The sequence below is a fragment of the Scomber japonicus genome, chromosome 14 (genome assembly GCF_027409825.1).
Source record: "Scomber japonicus isolate fScoJap1 chromosome 14, fScoJap1.pri, whole genome shotgun sequence".
Taxonomy (NCBI): Eukaryota; Metazoa; Chordata; class Actinopteri; order Scombriformes; family Scombridae; genus Scomber; species Scomber japonicus.
In genome coordinates, this window is record NC_070591.1 from 17,649,924 (window position 1) to 17,669,308 (window position 19,385).

General features: G+C 39.9%; 1 protein-coding gene across 2 annotated transcripts in view; it reads left to right on the forward strand.

Annotated features, from left to right (window-relative positions):
* marchf8 (membrane-associated ring finger (C3HC4) 8) overlaps positions 1–19,385 on the forward strand; it is a 73,486-nt gene that overhangs the window by 43,222 nt on the left and 10,879 nt on the right. The window contains exons 3-5 of one of the 2 annotated variants that reach the window (XM_053333097.1): positions 6,428–6,478; positions 15,417–15,496; positions 15,872–16,813. In XM_053333097.1, the coding sequence (XP_053189072.1) occupies positions 6,428–6,478; positions 15,417–15,496; positions 15,872–16,813 (1,073 nt within the window). The remainder of the gene's footprint in view (positions 1–6,427; positions 6,479–15,416; positions 15,497–15,871; positions 16,814–19,385) is intronic. The other variant, XM_053333098.1, reaches the window with a different exon arrangement.

Genomic DNA, 19,385 nt, shown 5'->3' on the forward strand with positions numbered 1-19,385 from the left:
TGTCACCTGTATTTCCAGGCTGTGAGTGTGTGTTTATAATAGCCTATTTGACATTGCTGGTATTTGATTTATGTGATTTGAGAGAGATGTCTCTTTAGGAGCTGAGGCTATACAGAGGAATCTCATTTATCTCTGTCTGGGAAGGAAATCTTACATCAGCTTATCTGCAGCAACTTGTGCGTTTTTTTTGTGTGTTTTTTTTTAAACACAAGCAAAAAAACCTAGGGTGGCCTCATTTTAGATCTACATTTGGCAGAATGATCAGCCCTAAGCAGATCATATTATACTTCTGGCGTTTATGTCAGGGAAAGCTATTCAGATGTGAACACTGGCCTGTGCAGCCTGCCACAGGCTAAACCTACCGTCTCTGTTGTCATACCTGCAAATCCATAAGCTTTCCCGTTTCACCTGTCAATCTAATGTTTGTTTGTTTTTAAGCTTTATGTGTATTTAACTGGAAACAATGTGGGTTATAGTGGTGTGCTTTAGTGTGCTATTGTTGGCTTAAAAGTCATTTTCATAACCGTTTTTATCACGGTTCTCATTGAAAAGCGACACTGACGTCCTGCATTAAAGATGCGTGCGGGCGAGCATGAGCTGAGTGCAACCATGCATATGTCTGTGTTTTACTGACACCAGATCACAGAAGATGCTGCAAGCGGTCTGAAAGTGAAATCTGCCGTGCAGTGTAAAGCCTTTTAATGGTTTCATGCCAAGTGAAAGCTGACATGATTTTGACTCTTCCCTCATCTGCTTAATCATTTTCGAACGCACATTTCTCTCACTGGCGGACAGCATCAAAAGTATTCAGTATAAAGTTCTCTATACCATATAAATTGCTTCATAACATGATAATGTTTTGAAGATGTGACAGACAGGAGACCTCAGTCTCAGCTGTTCATACAAAATATGTAAAGTTTTGGGTTTTGTCCAACAAATGTTAAAACAAATAGATTTTGTGATTAATGATGGGTCAGTGATTTATCACAATGTTCACTGCCAGGCTGCTTTTAAAGCAGGAAGACTTTGCATTGCATCTGGATAATTTTTATAACAAAGTGTTATTTTAGAAAATTACCACACTGACTGATACATGCATTGAACTTTCATATTTATATAACAGTTCCAGTACTAGTAGTCCCTGAATGTTGTACTGTGTGTTTGCCTCAGTGGTAAAATTTTAACATAGTATACGTAATAAAAAGATAAACACACTGATGGATTCTTGTAGTTGTTTAAACTGTCAGAAACAGAGGTGAAGGTAAACTGCTTATCATTGACCTGTGTTGACTAAGAAATCATACAGCTTTTGTGGAAAGGAAATGTTCAACAGCTTGCAGAGGTCACTTGTAATTAATTTACAGGGAAAGAATAAGAGATATGGAAAGCTGATTCCAATAAACCTCCTACACACACACACACACACACACACACACACAGATATCCCTCTCTGTTCATTAATTGAACTGATTTAATTCCTTTGACGCTCACCTCTTTACGGTTGTCTGATAGCTATCATTCATTTGGCTTCTCTGTCACTTACTTTATGTTTCACCCTCTGTCTCTTTTTGTTACCATCTCCGGGTCGCTCCCTCCTCACCTTGTTACGATGTCAGCAGTTGGTAACAGGAGATGATGGACTGTATTCTTTGGCCCTTTTTCAACAGAGTACTGCCACATACAGTAAAACAAACCTCCTTCAGTGTTCAGCGACACACAGTTGCTGATTACTGTAGGAATATATCAGAAAGGGGTGAACTAATCTCTCTGTTTTATAGCTTATTAGACATTGATTTTGCATTTACTGTATGTACACTAGGTGTCATTTCTAAAGGCTAGCAAATTATTCATTTATGTTTGAGGTCATTTGCCAAGGTATTTGTTAATGTACCTTTCATAGCCCTGAATCAATATTCATGTTTCAAACTGTCCTTGGCTGAGCTCTTCCTACATCCTGGCATGCTGAATTAAGATGCTTTCATATATTTCAGCAATAATCGGTCCCATTAACTCCTGAAAACAGGTTGTTTCTTATTGCATTGGATTGTGGAGGTAGAAAGGCTCGGAGGCAGAGGTGCATGGCTTAAGGTGTTTAATTATGTTTCCTCTGTGACTTTTAAAAACACATACAGTAAAATACTACAGTGATCAGAGTAGTGAAAGAAATGTTCTGTTGCTGCTTCGCGTTGCCTCCAAGAATAAAATCTGATAATCTGTTGATTTTACACTGGTAATTCTTTTCAGCCACAAGACTTGGGGAGTTGTGGCTGAGGAACCCTGCTGCTGCTTATGCACAGATGGAAAAACAAAACTGTCTTCTGCCGTTACTATTTCTATTAGTGTCACAATGACTATCACTCTCTCGACTGGAGAGCAGATGCAGCGAGTCCAGGCAAGTTTTCAGAGGGATGTTGAAAAATATTCTGGGAATAGTCAAAATGGATTAAGGGTGTTGGGGGAAATAGATTCATCAAAAATATTTCCAAAACAAGTACAAAAGTGTCTTGAATTTGTACATGCATATGTAACAGACTAATAATCAAACATAAAAGTAAAGTCCAGGTCATATTAAACTTTACACACCTGTCCACCGATTCCTCATGATAAAAAAAAAGGGTGAAAGGTTACGAGCATGACACTCACTCCTCATTTGAGACCTTGACCTACGTATCATGTGCAATCCCATTTGAGTCTCATTTCATTTCTGTGTCTGGATTGTTGCTGGTTGGCTTGCACAGATGGTGCTGTAACTGGCCTGTCTGACTGTAGGTTTCAGGTTTGTATTCAGAAAAGCTGCTGACCTCAAACACAAGCCTATCTTTATACTCTGCTGTGAGGCTGGTGTGAAATGGTGCAGAAACCTGGTGGAAGCATCTGGTAGCAAGATGTAACTGTGATACGGAATCTGTCTACAACATAACAAACCTTTACCTTTTGCTTGTTATAGCTCTGTTCACAGTTAAACCAGAAATACAACGTTATTTCATTAAAATATCATATTTTACTTGCATGCATGCATTCACATTATTGCCGTTGGTATTTGCATTTATAATCTGATATAATCTAAATTATATAAATGGTTATTTAGACAGTTGCCTGTCCAAAGAGAGTACCAACTATCCTATAGGTTTGATTGACATGTCTAAAGCTACAACGATTAGTCGATCAATCGAATAGTCAATTCAGAAAATCAATTGGCATCCATCTATCGTCATTTTCTCAGAAAAAAAGCCAGAAATTAGCTGGTGTATACTTCTCAGATGGGATGATTGTTTTCACCTTGGGCTGTAAAAAACTGTAATGGATATTTCCTGACATTTAAAGCCAAAACAATTAATTGAGAAAGAATCAGTTAATTATTTGATAATGAAAATAATCAGTCAGCCCTACGACTTTCTTTTCAATTCATTAATTTATGCTAAATGTATTTGTTTAGTCCATGAAAAGTGTAATTAATGCGGTATAAAAGTAGCACTTCTTCACATTTAAGCTAGGACCAGCAGGCATTTGTAATTTTGCTTGCTTAAATGATAAAAAGCGATTTATCGATTTATTAAAATTGAAAACAATAATGAGGAATGACGTGCAACAGCGTCTCTCCAGCTGAATGAGAGCTTTGGACATTGCAGTTCATGGTCAGCTTTAATTTCTAGACCACCAGGATGCCCTGCAATCATCTTCCTCAAAGAGAGCATAGATGGTGGATTCAACTAATATTGAAAAAGTTCTGTTGAGCATAGAAACTTGGTTAGAAATACACATTTCAAAGAGGCAGGGTTAAATTCAACACGGTTTTATCTTTTGAGATTCTTGCATAAATGAGAACTGAGCCCTCCTCCCTGTGGGCCCAGAACAGAGCGACAGCTCTGAAAGACACAGCAATCCCTCTGAATATGACCTCTCCTCCTCTGCCATACTCTCCTAAGCCTCCTTTCTTACAAGCTCGAGTCTTCAGAGTCTGGTCTGAAAGTTGTGTTATCAAAGGCTGGGGCTGCTAACAGACCCTCAGAGGAGGTGGGGAGAGGCAGACACAGCGAACTGTGAAACCTGATCCCTTCTTTATCAGAATTATGCATGAGCCCAGAGAATAAGGCCTTTTATAGTTCTGCAGTCATGGTGGCAGTGAAGGTGACTCACAGACCTTGTAGGTAACAGTTTGGGGGAGTAGAATTTGGGTTAGAAAGACAGAGGCAACAAGGTCTTGATCCACTTCCCTTCTCATTGTTTGTCATCTGTCTGTAGCCTCTCTTTCTGCTCAATCTCTGCTGTCTATAGAAGTCATCGGCCCATTTTCAACCTTGTTATTCTCCAGAAAGTTAGTCCAGGCATATTCACTTGTTACTGCATATTTGGCTGAGAAAGAAGGATTAAGGACAAGGTTCATCAATGTGTTCTGTTTTTTTTTTACTACCTATTATCCCTGTGTAAAAACTGAATATGTATCCTTGTCGAGAATCTGACAATTAATTTACTGCCCAAATTGCACCCACTGAGAGCTCTATTTGTTATTCATTGTATAGAGACACTTAGGGCTTGGTTTACTAAAGGTTTGCGTGTGTAAAAACGTGTGCAAACTTGACATCACCCGCAAAAACTGTGCAAGTTGATCTACTAACGCAGCACACTTTTTTGCGAGGTATGCACTGTCCATTTAGTACATTTGCCATAATGAATATGTAATATGGGGTGTTTCAACCCCAGTGTGCAAAATACAGGGAGGAGAAAATGCAAATATGTTATTTAGCACGCGCATTGTGATTTACCAAACCTGAAGGTAATTTTTCTGACGCTAACTGCGTCCATAATTAATACCTTTTTGAAGGGCAGGTATTAACCAGCTGGAGGTGTTTTTCCGCCTGTGTTATAATTTTGGAGTGGAATATTTTTGGTTTTACTAACAGCATCGACTTTGTCACAAAGAGTCTCCCATATGTCGGTTTTTCTGGTAATATTTGTTTTTGTTATAACTCAACATATTTGTTAACCTCTTCCACTAGAACCTGATCACATTTCATTTTGTGCTTGCAGCTTTCTGCTCGTCCAAACTCTCCATTCAGACACGCAAAACCCTCATTTAAATACTGCTGTCTCCACCCTGTCGCACCTGTTTTCATTTACGCAGTTATTCTTAGTAGATCACCCACAAAACGCACACAAACGAAATGCGCAATCTATTGCACTGTGCACGCAATTTAGTACCCACTATTTGGGATCTTAGTCAATCAGGCCCAGAGTTAACGACAGGGGGAGAGAGGAGGAGAAGTGCTTCATTGCAATCCACTGGTACAGTTTTAGATTTAGATCTTGCCTCTGTTTGCAGTTATATCTGCAAAAATATTGGGCGGGGGAGAGTATTTATGTTATCCTTCTATAAATGGATGAATTTCCAACCAGGAAAAGCTAGCAGCCACATTCGGTAATCCTACCAGAGGCCTCAAAAGTCTCAGCTTCACTGTAATCATCTCCCTATTTTAATACATTCTGTTATTAAGGACAAAACAAAAAACATATTTTGTTAAAACAAGTGTAAAAATCTAGTGCAGAAGAATATTTCAAGCTCATCCCAATAGAAAATTATTTGTTTTAGCTACTGTATTTTTAGTCACACCAGGGGCACAGCAGTGTTGGTCACTCTCCCAAAAGAGCTGACTTCTCTTTGCACATTTGTGCATGTCCACAGCACCCCAGCACTGTCAAAACCTGTGTGAACTCAGCATTATGTAACTATGATTGATTATTCATTAAGGAACCATGCATGGCTTCAATAGCAATACTGAATGCAGTGCAACACCCCAGTGGCTGTTTATCTGAGTCTCTGCTGCAAGCAGAGAACACTGAGTGAGAATCAAGGATCATTACAGCCTCAAAACAGAACTTGACTGTGCTGAGCGCTGGAAGTGTCTGCCTCCTTCGCGCCCAGAGTAATGATACAAATATTGTGACACCATTTGATTTGGAGTTTGGACGGATGTGTTATGTAATCAGCTTGTTCTCCTTTCGTCTTGCGCCAGAAGAAGTTGATTTACCAGTTTAAGATGTTGAACAGCTGATGCTCAGGGGCCCTTGAGCTGCTGAGAAATGTAGCTTTGCTGCGCTCATTAGAAGGACACAAACTGTTACCAGTCTTTCCTGTGTCCTCTATATCTGTGTTTATATTGTATTATACGACCACTTTATTCCTTTAACCCTATCTGGTTGCGTTCTCATTCTTACGGTACATTTCCTGAAGATGGCTTTTATGTTTCAAAAGGACAAATGTGAATTACGTGTTTACGTCAAGCAGCTAGTTCTTTCACAGCACTATTCATTGGAAGTGTGACACATGGTAATTAAGGGATATGTGGCAGTTCTCAGTTTGCAGTTTGCGTGTGCAGACTGAAGAAAATGTATTTTTCTTTTTCTAAATGTTGTTTTCCTTCTTTTACAGAATGAAAAGCCTCTGGGTCATTCAGCGAGCAGATCCAGCAATATCTCAAAGGTGAGCAAAGCACACACCCACAAATAGGAAGATTATAAATGAATGATGTATGGCCTTCTTCTGCCACAAAGACAGGAAAGAGAGGAAATAAAGACAAGAAAGAATGAACGAGGTGAGCTTTGAACGAAGTCAGAGATTGACAGGATGTATAGTCATGCAGTGGGTTAGGGTTAGGTGATAGATAACCTGCCTCTCTCACATTGCATCGTCCCAATCAGGGCTGCCTCTCTGATCAACCTGTCTTTAAACCTCAGCTCCTCTACTCAGTGTGACTTGCCCTAACAGTGCCTGCACACACTTCTCCTGTCTATGACTTTCATCTTTCTATTTCCTCCCTCTCTTCTCCATCGCTCCTTCAGGCGAAGCTATGGCCTGCATCGAAACAGGCTCAATCCTTGTTCTCCTGAGCCTCTTAGTGGATAAACCCTTTACTTGTGCTAATATATGTCAGGGTCACTTCATCACCACGGGGCTGCTCTAGCAGTAATGTTTGATCCACAAGGCAGCCGCTCTTTAAAGGTGAGCAGGATGGGTGTTATTGCACCCAAATGACAAATATACCAATAATTATTTTCAGGACTAGTTACCTAAATAGTTAAACATAAATATTATATTCTAAGACAACATGCTTAATAAAACATATACCAACCGCATTACATGAAGCAACACTGGCTGTTTATGGCATTGATTTATTGAATTGAATTTCTGATGGAGACAGCTGTTTCAATTAGATAACAGATGATGACTAATTGAATTGAAAATTGAGGCTTGTTCTTGTATGCACATTGTAGACTTATGTAGCTAATTGTGATGTTTTTTTGCACCTGATCATGATTAAAATCATCATAATAATAATATATAGTATTCAATTCAATATTTAATATATTCGATATAATATGGAGACTCTAGACACAAAATGATGTTTTACACAGCAAAACTAACAGACATTATTGTGGTTTTGCACCTGAGATCTTGTTTTTATTGGTACTTTTGCACATAGTTCTTCTTATTGGTTATAATGAAATTTCACCAGTTGTGTGTGAGCTCTAAATCACAACTCTATTGGAGCAAGCAACATGAGCAGCCTTTAGATAACCTTTCGTCTACACCACTCATGTAATACTGAAACCAAAAGAGCGCAGACCAAACATTTCCATTACAGTCCATTGTGTTGTAAAACTGTGTTTGTGCACTGTTAAAGTAAGCACAGTCTGTAAAAGTTGATTCACGTTTTCCAAAAGTCAGATTGGGTAATAATGTAAAGTACCCTTACCTAAAAAAATAAAATAAAAAAGTCACACAATAATCTCTAAAATGGAAGCTTGTGTGGTTACCTGTGTGGTAAATCTGTCTATTGTTTTATATAGATCTTTGCAACTGAGGTCTTGTTTATTTTGGTGCTTTTGGCCATTGTTCTTATTAATGGATATGATGAAAATAATTTTGTAAGATCTAAACTGATTTAAATCGGAGTCTGTTTGAGCAGCCCAACAAACAGACAGCCAAACAAATCCTTTATCTTTTATGTAACAGTGAAACCAAAAGTACACGGATCTGAATTATTCATTACAGTCCTTTTGTGTTGTCTGCCTGTGAAAGTCGAATGAGGAATTACACTTGCAAAATCAAATGTTCTCAACGGTCATAGTGGATAATAATTTTAAAGTACTCTGAGATATTAATCTGTGAACTTGAGCTCATGTGGTTGTCCTGTGAGGTAAATCCAAGTCTGTTGCCCTCAGATCAAATACATTTGGTAACTGATAGAAATCATGGCTGAAATGATGAAACAGAGACTCCTTTTAAGTAGGATCTGCTTCTCAACTCAAGAGCCCTGCCTGAATAACAAGTACAATTCCTCACTGTTTTCCTTTAATGGTTTCCAACTGTATTCTGTTTAGTGTCTGTGGAGAAGGCAGTGAGTCTGCAGCTGCTGTGATAGGAGAGTTCGATAGCTTGACGGCTTAAAATAGATGAAACTGATCAATTAAAATATACCCTTTGATATCACAGATATCAATATTGCAGGTAGATGCAAGAGATTTAGTCTAGCTTGAACAGCAAATGTGTGGTGTGTGGTCTGTAACTGAATTTTCTTTTCTTCTTGTTGCACTTCCTCACACACAGTCACACACACACATATATATACTTGAGATGGCCAAGAGATCTAAGTGCCAGGTTTCTCATCTGTAAATTGAGGGGTGGATTTAATTAGCTAGCTGTTTCTGGATACCATGCATTGTCATTGAATGTCCTAGCTAGACCTCCATTCATCTACAAATGCTCGTACTGGAGTGACAGACAAAGTGTGAACAAGGCTCTTAAGTTTGACACCTTTAATTAATAATCAGGAGGTCTGCCTGGCAGCTGGTGTTCCCTGCTCCTTCCTAGAGGGAAATGCAACTGCCTGGCACATTTTAAATTGGCATTAATTGTTCTCTGGATGAATGAGGTTGATAGATGGAGTCTCAATGCTTAAAGAGAGGGAGTCTGCATATGCCTGGAAAGGTCACCAGACCACTTTGGAAGACCTGAGCAAGGAGTTCTCTCTAAACTTTTGACAGATATTGTCAAAGACTGGAGACACAATATTTTACTGTTGATTATTTTATGCAGACAATATATTTTTGGTAAAACACAATCTTCCCGAAACTTTCCTTAGAAACGAATAAGACTATGATCTGTCAGACTACAGAGGATGATTTTATGCATATGTGCAGTGCATTTATAAGTTCCCCCGCTCTCTGCAGTGTTGGCAGTACGAGATGGAAGATTTCCATATTTCCAGCACTGAGTCAAATGTTCCTTTTTTTGCTGAAAGAATATAAAATGTAGGTCAAGTTCATGTTGTAAAGCTTCAGACAATGAAGGATAAAGGCACTTAGTCGATCATAATAAAATGTTAAGAACTGTGGTTAATTTACGTATGTGCCTTTTCTGTATGAGCTTCTGGTGACAAAAGTGTTTACTGTAATTTCCATGTGACATCCAGCCAGACTGGAAATAAGTACACAGAAACACACCTTGCATTGCCTCACATGGCATAGATTCAACCTGAATCATATCAACTTGTGTCAGATCAAAATTTAAAGGAATGCACTCGTATCCAATTGTTGACCCACTTGAAAGCTATCTCTCTAGTTAAATAACTTCCACATAGGTCAGAGAGGAAGATTTTATAACCTCTCCAGCTTGGCAGTTGGGATAATTTGTATGTGAAAGCTTAACCATCCGAAGAATTAGTTCATTCTGTAGAGTACCTGTGCCAGTTTTTATACTGATAACCTGGCAGATTACTTTTGTTTTTGCTTTTTAGATTTTGCTGGTGTTTTCTTATATCAAATCATTTTCTTCTTTGTGAAGATGACTCAGAAAAACATCAACTTTCTATGTATCCATTTCTATGTTACATGTTATACCCCCCCTGGAGTACCTGTCATGTGACACACACACCAGGAGTGAGAGTTTTATATAATAACAGGAAAATAAGCTACAGCATTTAGCCGAGGGACAAATTGTTTCATAAAGATGATATTGCCTCCAACAGAGAGCTTGTCACTGATCTTGCATATAAATGCATATGTGTATCCAAAGCCAAAAATGTATTATCTTTTGTCTGGTCTATATTTGTCTTTCATCGAGCTGTTTATAAAGAAGTGGTCTGAATGGTGATATTGAGGGCAAATAAGCATTTTTCAGTAAATGCCAGACTGGTCAGTGTTGAATATACAAAAGCAGCTCTGAAAACTTTATCTGAGCACTGAGTGTGGGCTGAGGATTGCCCGTTGATTTGGCATGAGTAGAGTTTCCACTCTGCAGGGTCAGGAGGCTTAGCTGTAGCCGTTTCTCTCTTTAACACTGTGCCAGGGAGTTGTGCGATGCCTCCTACACTGTTTGGGAAGGAATTAAAGTATTACAGTCCTCATAAAGACACAAAGCAGCGACTCACCACTCAATGGGCCGCCGCTGATAGCCAGCCAAACATCTGGCGGTGCTCTAAAATTCAAGCTGCTTCAGTTTTGCAGCATTTGAAGCTCTTTTGCTGCACTGCACAACCCAGGTCTGTCCTCCAGCTCTCTACCAGTTCTGCTGCTCTGTACTGCATGACATACTACTGCTGCCGAAACAAGGCACTGAGCCAGGCCCCTATTTTGAGGAAAGTGAAGTTAGCAGTAAATTTCTTGGACCATGATACAGTTTGTATTGTTTTCTTTGTTGAATTCCTCAGTCTTGCAGTATTGCTCATTTTTATGGGTTTCTGCTGAAACTGGTGTCGGCCAGACTTGAATGGTTTTTATTGCAATATGCTTTGTGTTTGTTTTGGTGGAGAATATCATTATTGCATTGTTGCTGATTTGCCTGCAAAGCTGTAAAGTTACATCTATGGAGAATATGCAAAAAATAGTAGCAATGATGCACTTTTATCTCTGAAACAGCCTTATATTATATTTATAAGCACTGCTACAAAGGTATATATATCACTTTGATCGATCAGTCAGTCAATTAATCGACTTATCATGTCAGCACCGCTATTAAAGTTTCCAGAATAACATGAAACAATAATAGGAGTTCTAAAAAAAAAAAAACATCATCACTGCTCGAAGAGAAGATGTACTGGTAAGGAAATTATTGAGCTAGCTGTGTATCCGTGTTTACCACTATCAGTCAATCCATTGTGAATTCCAACTGTGAATTTCAGATTTTTCACATCATTTTCTATATCTTGTCATCTCTATAGGTTATCTGTAATGTAATTTTCCTGTCATGTGAGAGTGTTTTTGCCAAAAAAAACTATTATTGTATATGAAGCAACAACTTAGTGATCTTAAAGTGATTTTTTCTAAATCAAGTGCTGCCACCCTGAAGCCTGTCCAAGAGCTGATGCTACAGCACTGACTGCCAGTTTCTACAAGCTGACATGAGGTCACATTGAAGCAGATGGATAGGCATGATTTAAGATAAATGATTGGCCAATCAAATCAACGAGCTTTCCTTCAGACTCCTGCTCAAACTGCTGCCAACAAATCACACATATCACGGCTCAAAACGTGTAGTTTCTCAACAACAATTTTAGTATTTGACTTCCGTACCTGAGAGTACCTCATGAAAAATTACATTTTAGTTCAGTGGACCTGATGTCAGCAGGTCTGTGATTGAATTTTGCACAGTTTTGGTCCCGCTTCCTACTTATAGTGATTATACACTGTGCTGTAGTATAATCATTGTAACTAGCCTTTCCTCTTGAGCCATCTACTCCCTCCATCTGCTATATTTGGGAAAAGTCTAGTCTCTTGCAGCTGGCAGTGGAGTTAAAATAACCTATAGCCATGATGCAGTTGTGTTGAGATGCTATTTCTAGTTTCAAGTTTATTTGTCATCTACATGTTTGCACATGAAACAAAATTTGTACAAGCTTGCTGCAGCATGCTGCTCAAATGTAGTGTGGAAAGAGTTATCATGAGATATACATTATCAGCACTTAATCAGTCACAACTCATCAGTAGTTAGTTTGGTTGTATCAGTGTACTTAGCATATAACAGCATGGCAGTACGTTAGTGGTGTTTTAAAATGCAGCTCACTTTTGATTAGTTGTGTGACCTTGTGAGAGTCTGGCAGAAGCTTTCAATGAAAGAATGAGGGCTAAAAATAATATCAATTGCAATAGTAATAAAATGAAATTTTCTGATATAAAAAAAATTAATTTATTGAAAGTTTGCGGTTGTATAATGTTAAAGAAAGTAGTAATATCCTTTCGCTCTGTGATTAACATGCTCCAAGGTTATAGAGAGACATTGTTCTCAGGAGAATGAAAACAGGCTACACAAACATCAGTTAAATCCCCAGGCAGACTGTCAGACCACCAGACCTTGTTATGTATAGTAACTTCAAATCCTCACCAACAGCACTTTGATGCCATATTTAAAATCTGACGCACTTTTTGAAATCTTTTTATGTTTGACAAAACAACCCCAGCTCAAGGTCCACTTACTAGCTATCACGTGGTTAGATTCGTCATCATCAAGGCATTTCAGTCAGTTGTCATACCGATAGCTCTGCTAACATGTGAACTCAAGTAGCTGTTACAATGTCATTCATAGTACTTTGAGGACTCCTTGTCCATGCAAGCTTAAATGTGAAGTGTTTAAAGGAACAGTGTGACTTTTTGGAAAGTATACTTAACATATAACATGTCATACCTGTCTTTCTACCCATATTTTCTGTGTCTCTGCACTTTCAGCTGTCAAATAAATAAATAAATTCCCCCAAAAAATAACCTTTAAGAAAAGTAGTTCATGTTTAACCTTGGAAACAGTAGTCTGATCAAACAACCATCACTCAGTTTAGGTCAGTTTAATTCAGATTTGAGAAATTGATATTGATTGTTAGGAATAAGTGGACCTTGCACAGTTGTGATGGGTTTTGTACTATTTGCAGTGCGAATAATGATCTCACTGGGATAAACTGATTTGTTGGTCCTGCTAGATTTTAAGTTGTTTTTTTTACTTGAGGAAAGGACAATGAATAAAAAAGAGAGTTGTATTTTTCTCCAGGTATATTTTGCTATGGTAATTGCAGTGGTGAGAAAATAGATCTTCAAGGAATGAAACAGGGAAGAAACGGTAAATCAAGTGCAGAAGAGGATAATTGTGTGTGTGTGTGTGTGTGTGTGTGTGTGTGTGTGTGTGTGTGTGTGTTATATTATACAGACATCTAATATAGCCAAAAGAAGAGAGTCATACAGGGCATTATGAAGTTAATCATTACTATCTCGATTATTTTATCACCTTGTTGTTAAACTCTTAGTTGCTTATTCACCGACAAATGCACATGAGATCACAAAATGAATGATTAATAGATTCAGTGCAGCACTGGAACATAATGTTTACACAGCTAGAATAAAATAAGGAATAAAGATACCATTTCGTTTTTTTTATCAGATGGCATTTAGATTTCAGTCACATAATTTTCCAGCAAGACATGAAGTGCTGTGGAAAAGCTGTAGATGTTGAGATTCTTATCCATCATGAGAATCCATCAGGGAGGTGTCTGATGGGTCCCAAATTTATTCTGCAGCATGACAACGAGCACAAATATGCAGACAGAGTCACAAATTGCTATCTTCAGCTACAAGAAGAACAAGGAGTTCTGCAACAGATGGTTTGGCCCCCACAGAGCCCTGATTTTAAAATCATGGACTCAGTCTGAGATTACATGAAGAGATTGAAGAAGCTGATATACATAAATTCACCAAATAATTTAGGCAATTTGTGGCAAAGATGTGGTTTTTAGTCACTGTTAAAGTGTAGAGCTGAAGCAGCATGTTCCACCTATGTAGTTAAATATAGCTACATCAGCTGCATAATAATCATGCTCTACTGCTTTTTTTGTCTCTCACTCACTTCTCAAAGCTGTGTTCATTTTTACTTTTAGTCCAGACTCCTGAAGAAGCCCCTAACAGAATATTTTAACGTGAGCTTTTTCAGAACAAGAAAGAAAATAAATAAAATATTAAAGAGAAATAAAAAATATTTGGTGAAACCTTGGATGAACTAGTCTATCTGAAGAGAAGGAAGAAAAACAGCATGTTTGTCTCTTAGTGTGAAAGTGAAAATAAAAAGCCGTTAAAGAGAAGCTACAGTACTGTATGCAGTTCATGGACAGACAGAAAAACAGGCTGAAGGGTGTAGCTGGACATTGAATTCTGTATTGATTGGTGTCAGGCCATGAGCTATAAATTCTCCCTTAGTTAGAAATTAAATCAATAGATAATTAGCTTCATGTTGAAATTACCAGGCCCCCTTGTCTTTATGTTAGTAACCCAAACATTATCGGATCCCATTCTGTACTGTCCCTACCCAATCTTTATGCTGTCTGAGACACTGGATGACTCGTCGAACGGCTGTAAATACACTTAAAATCTGTTTTTTATCTTCAAACTTGGCCCTTAGCTTAGCTTAGCATAAAGACTGAAAGCAGGTGAAAATAGCTAGCCTGGCTTGTCCAAATGTCTGTCAAGAACTTCCCGGATGCTTGTGGTCACTAAATGAGTTTACAGTTTTTGCATTGATTAAACAAACAAGATTTAACATGTTAAGCTTTAGATGTCTTGGTGTTCTACTTTTGCACAAGTTAGCTGTTTCCTGCTCTTTCCAGTCTATATGCTAAGCTAAAATAATAGGCTGTAGCCTCATAATTAGCTGAGTAAAATATGTGGTTTAGATAATCAAGCTAATTCAACTAAACTGTTTGCTTGTCTACAGTTTGTCTGATTATCTGACTGCTTGGGTTTCTTGCCACATCAGACTTTTTTGTGTCAATTTGTCATGTTCCCAGATTTTCAAAACAACCCATGCTATAATAAACAAGACCATTTTAAGTTATTCCCCCCCAATGTTTGTGTAAAATAAACACTGCTGAAAGCTGAGGAAGATAATAAAAAAAATTGTATTATTATATCAGCCCCCGCAGGAGCATCTGTTTTAAAAATTTTCTGAGGTGGCTGAATACGTCTGCAGCCCTGGGTCCTCCAGCTGTGCCTCTCACTGCGCGTCATTCTTTATAACTCTGTCTCACAGTCTGTCTCTTCTGTTCTTCGCTATTCGTAGCCTTGTGTGTTGCCTGCTCTGTGACGCACCAAGACTGATTTTTGGCACTCCTTTAATCAGATAGATTAACTGCCAGTATTGTGTTTTCCCTTTGTATTATGCCGCGCATCAGTGTGTGACAGGCTTTCGTTCTTTTTCTGTAAAGATCTGATTCAGAGGCTGACAGTGGCAAGAGTCTGATAATTCTGACTACAGCACAAGCAACACAGGAAATAAGATTTTGGTTCTGGTTGTTGAATAATACAGTAGTTGTTTTACCTTTAGGGTTCAAGATGTTTCATGATTGTATTTTCATTCCTAAGCTGCTTTTTTTTTCCTTTTTTCTTCTCAGGCAGGGAGCCCGACTTCAGTCAACGCTCCATGCAGCTTCTCGAGGACGTCCGTGTCTCCTTCCAGCCAGGACATCTGCAGGTACACACCTCAAGCTCTTTTCATTCTTATCTATGTACATTTATGTGAACAGTGATATGAAGATCTGTTTATGAACCCCTTACTGGTGAACCCTAGTCAGTAAGCAATGCTGGGTTACACATTGCAGTGTGCAATATACTGTCATTTTGTGGTGTAGTGCTGGAAAATGGGTTTTATAGTAACATGGGTCATTCAGTGTTGCACATTTTCAGGCACATTTTCCTCTTTTAAAATTTCCTTTGTTTTCAGAAGCATGATGTCTTTTCCATTTCTCTTTTTTGTCCTCTTCCATTCCTTCCTCTCGCTGTCCTGCGCCATCGTCTATCGCATGTTCCTCCTTCATTAAACACACGTACGCAAACACTTTCACACCAGCAGTCAGGATCAGGACTGTCAGAAGCAGACGGCTGTGGTGCTTTTGAATTCTAACAGTAAAACTTGCCATGGTTCAGGAGGTATTTCAGTGACCACCCTGTGTACAGACGCCCTACCAGCCTCCAAACACACCAAACAACGAGACTGGCTCTCTCTGCTACGCCCCTCTTCTGTCAACATCCACCCCAACAGCTCACTCAGGTTTTCGATGTCTCTGAACGATGTGGGCCAGCGTGTGGACAGTCTATGTCGTGGTCTGCACTTTATAGATCGCACCTGCTCCGAGGGAGAGCTGGAGCTGAAGCCCGAGCCCGCTCAGCCACCCAGCTCAGATGGAAGGGCACACACGCTAAACGGCAAGCTGGCTTTAGCACCTGCACACCAGAATCCAAATCCAGCCTTTTCAACACAAGCCCACCCCCACCTCGTACCCTCTTTCACCAACAACTACAAATACATGTTGGGCGTTCCTCCCAGTAATTTTCTTCCCTCTGATTCTGCTGTTACCGCCCCTCCTCCTCCTCTTTCCAACAGCCACCTCCACCATCATCCCAACCATCATCCCCCAAGCTCCAACTACCTCCGTCTCCTCCTCCCCTTTTCCCGGTCTTCTACCTCGGCCAGCCTGCAGTGCTCTGAGATGGGCAGTTATGCCTCCCACCTCCACATCGCCAAGTCCTCCAGCGCCCTGCTGGAAGGCAATGAGTCAGGGTTTGCCCCTGAGGACCTAGTGGGAGATGATGATGTGTTTGAGGAGGACCGGCCCAGTACAGCTAAAAAGGGAACAAGCCAGCTGGCAACAGATACAAGAACAGTGGCAGGCGTTCTTCTAGCCCCTCTGTGCTATATGGATGAGGACAGCGACTTGGACTGCTGCCCGACCCCTTTGTCAGAGAAAACTGAGCCACTGTCACCCTATTCTCTATCTGGCGACTTCTGCAGGTGGGTGACTGTCTGGATGGTGAGATCCACACCCTTCCTGTGACATTGTAGAGCCCAGACCACCCCTGTACAATGACGTGGCAGTGAACCCCAGAGCCCTGTGAAGTAGTGGAGAGCTTCTCACCCCGTAGTGTAACTACCCAGCAAATATCTTAACAACCCAGCAGTATTTGTCTTCAAAACACCTGCTTGGGGAGCGCCCCTGTAGCCAAATAGTTACTGTGCATGCCACATGACCACAGCGTTCCTGGTTTGATTCCAGCAAGGAATCGATGGTGCGTTGCATGTCATACCCATCTCTCTCTCCCCTTGTTTCCTGTCTGCCTCTTTGCTGCCACCCACCATCCAATAAAGGCAAAAATGGCAGCAACAAAAAAAAATCGAATTGGAGTGGAGCTATTAGCCACAGGAACCTAACACACACAGTAGATGCTTTAGTCTATAGCATACACACTGGAACACTGTACACTTGCCCCCCGCCCCCCCCATGTGTCTTCATTTAATTTCATACCATTTCATTTCACTTCACTGTTATCTAGGTGCTCTGCCATGTTTTTCATTGTGTAGTCAGGCTGGGTTTTTTGTGATATTTCAGTGTTACCAGATCGATGAGGCATTAAAGTGTCTAGCATGGACTGTGAAAATTTGTGATTGATTTTGCCCATAAGCTTTAAGCTTTGCAGTAAAAGCAGGAATAACAGGGATGGCAATGATAAGGAAAAGATAGGGGTCAGAGGTTAGGTTACATATTTTAATAGAATTGAGGAGTGGAGTGTGTTTCTGTCTGAGAAATAGTGGAACAGAGAAAGATGGGACAAAAATGGTGTTGAACCGATGGAGTCTGTGTGATTGGTGAACAGGACCTTCATCAGTCTGTTTCACGTGACCATCAATGTGCAATCTGATTGGCAGAGCAAGGCAATGTTAGGCAGGACAGATTGTAATATTTGATTACAGACCAGGTCGTTGCTATGTGGCTGAATGAAGCTTGCTAGCAGTAGATCTGACTAAGCTGCCAAGAAAAGGAATTTTGAGCCCCTCATACGTGTAGATGGAATTGAGCCTGTCTGGGTTATAGTATCTGTCTGTCAATGCCTCACCTGGCAGCAGTTCAGGGGACTGATAAGGGTTAAGTCCTAAACACAACACATGTCAATTATGTATACGTCTCTTTTTTCCCACTCAGCTGCGCATGCACTATAGTCCAGATTATACATCTTATACGTCAGCGGTGAGCTGATAAAGAAACATGAGAGCTCAGAATTGACAAGGTGAAAGCCAGAGATCAGCAGGCAGATTATTGGCTTCAAATAGCCTCCGCAATGTCTGCACACACACTCTCACACTCACACTCACACACAAACAGAAACAAACACATCGTGCCAGCTTCTGTCAGGTGGCTTGAAGCGTGAGCTGACAGCCAAGCCTGTCCTCACCTGTGAGAGTGTGTGTGGGTGTGGACGGTTGTTTTTCACAGAGGAATGACATGTTAATTATTAGCCAGCCCTTTTATTGACAAAATTTCAGAAAGTAGATAAATGATCTGGTAAGAGGTCACAGAAACTTAAACATTTACAAGGGGAATTTTTAAAAATATTTTTGAACCTGGCATCATTAACATCCATGTAAACATTAGCTGGTAGTCATCTTTTTCCCTGCTTTTCACTGGTGCATTGCTAAGTTTCTTGGCGCACTACTGCCACCAGTTGTTGATGAGACTAACGGCATGAAACCTGGTGTTTTTTCAACCCTTTTCATCTGATACATACCACCAATCTTGCTTCGGCTGTTGGTTGTCTTCTTGGTATTTTATATACCACACATTAAACATGTTGGGTCCTCATGCATGTACTAGCAGAGCATCAGATACAAACAAAACAGGACAGAATCATTACCCCATTGCACCGAACTCCACAGGGTACCTTTTAAGCTTTTATGTCTCTGTATAAACCAGTGAGAGTGATTCCTTAACCTTCATCCTAAAGATAAGTTTCTTCTTAGCTAATTTAATATTCTCTTGCTCTAAGCCAGCTCGGCCACACAAAGATAATTGAGTAACCTCTTAAGACATGTAGAGAGAGGCGAAAGAAGGAAAAAGGGGGAGATGGCTTCCAGTGGAGCTGCCGCTAATTAAATTGTGTTTTTCGCTGATCAGCGTGTCTCTGGCAGGGTGTAGAGTTTAAACTGTTCAGACTGAAAACCAACTGAGGACAGAGGAGAACAAAAAGCCTCAGTCATCACACTGTGTTCCATATATAACCTATAAATATCTGTTTAGCACAGTCGTTAAAAAAAACAAAAATTGATTGGCGCTGAAAATTTTATTTGAAAACAAATACACAAACACTTAAGGGCAGTACAAGGAATAACTGGAAGGAGGGGGATCTTTAGAGCGACACACTGAGAGAGCAAGGAGTGCCCAGATTGCCTGAATGCCACAAGAGAGAAGTACGAGGAAACAGACAAGAGAGAACAGGAAGAAAGTGGATGCCTCGCCTGGGCTGTAATGTCGCAGAGCTTGTTTCACTCTCAGCTTGAGGTGCTTGTGATTTCCCGACTGTTTTGCCTCTCA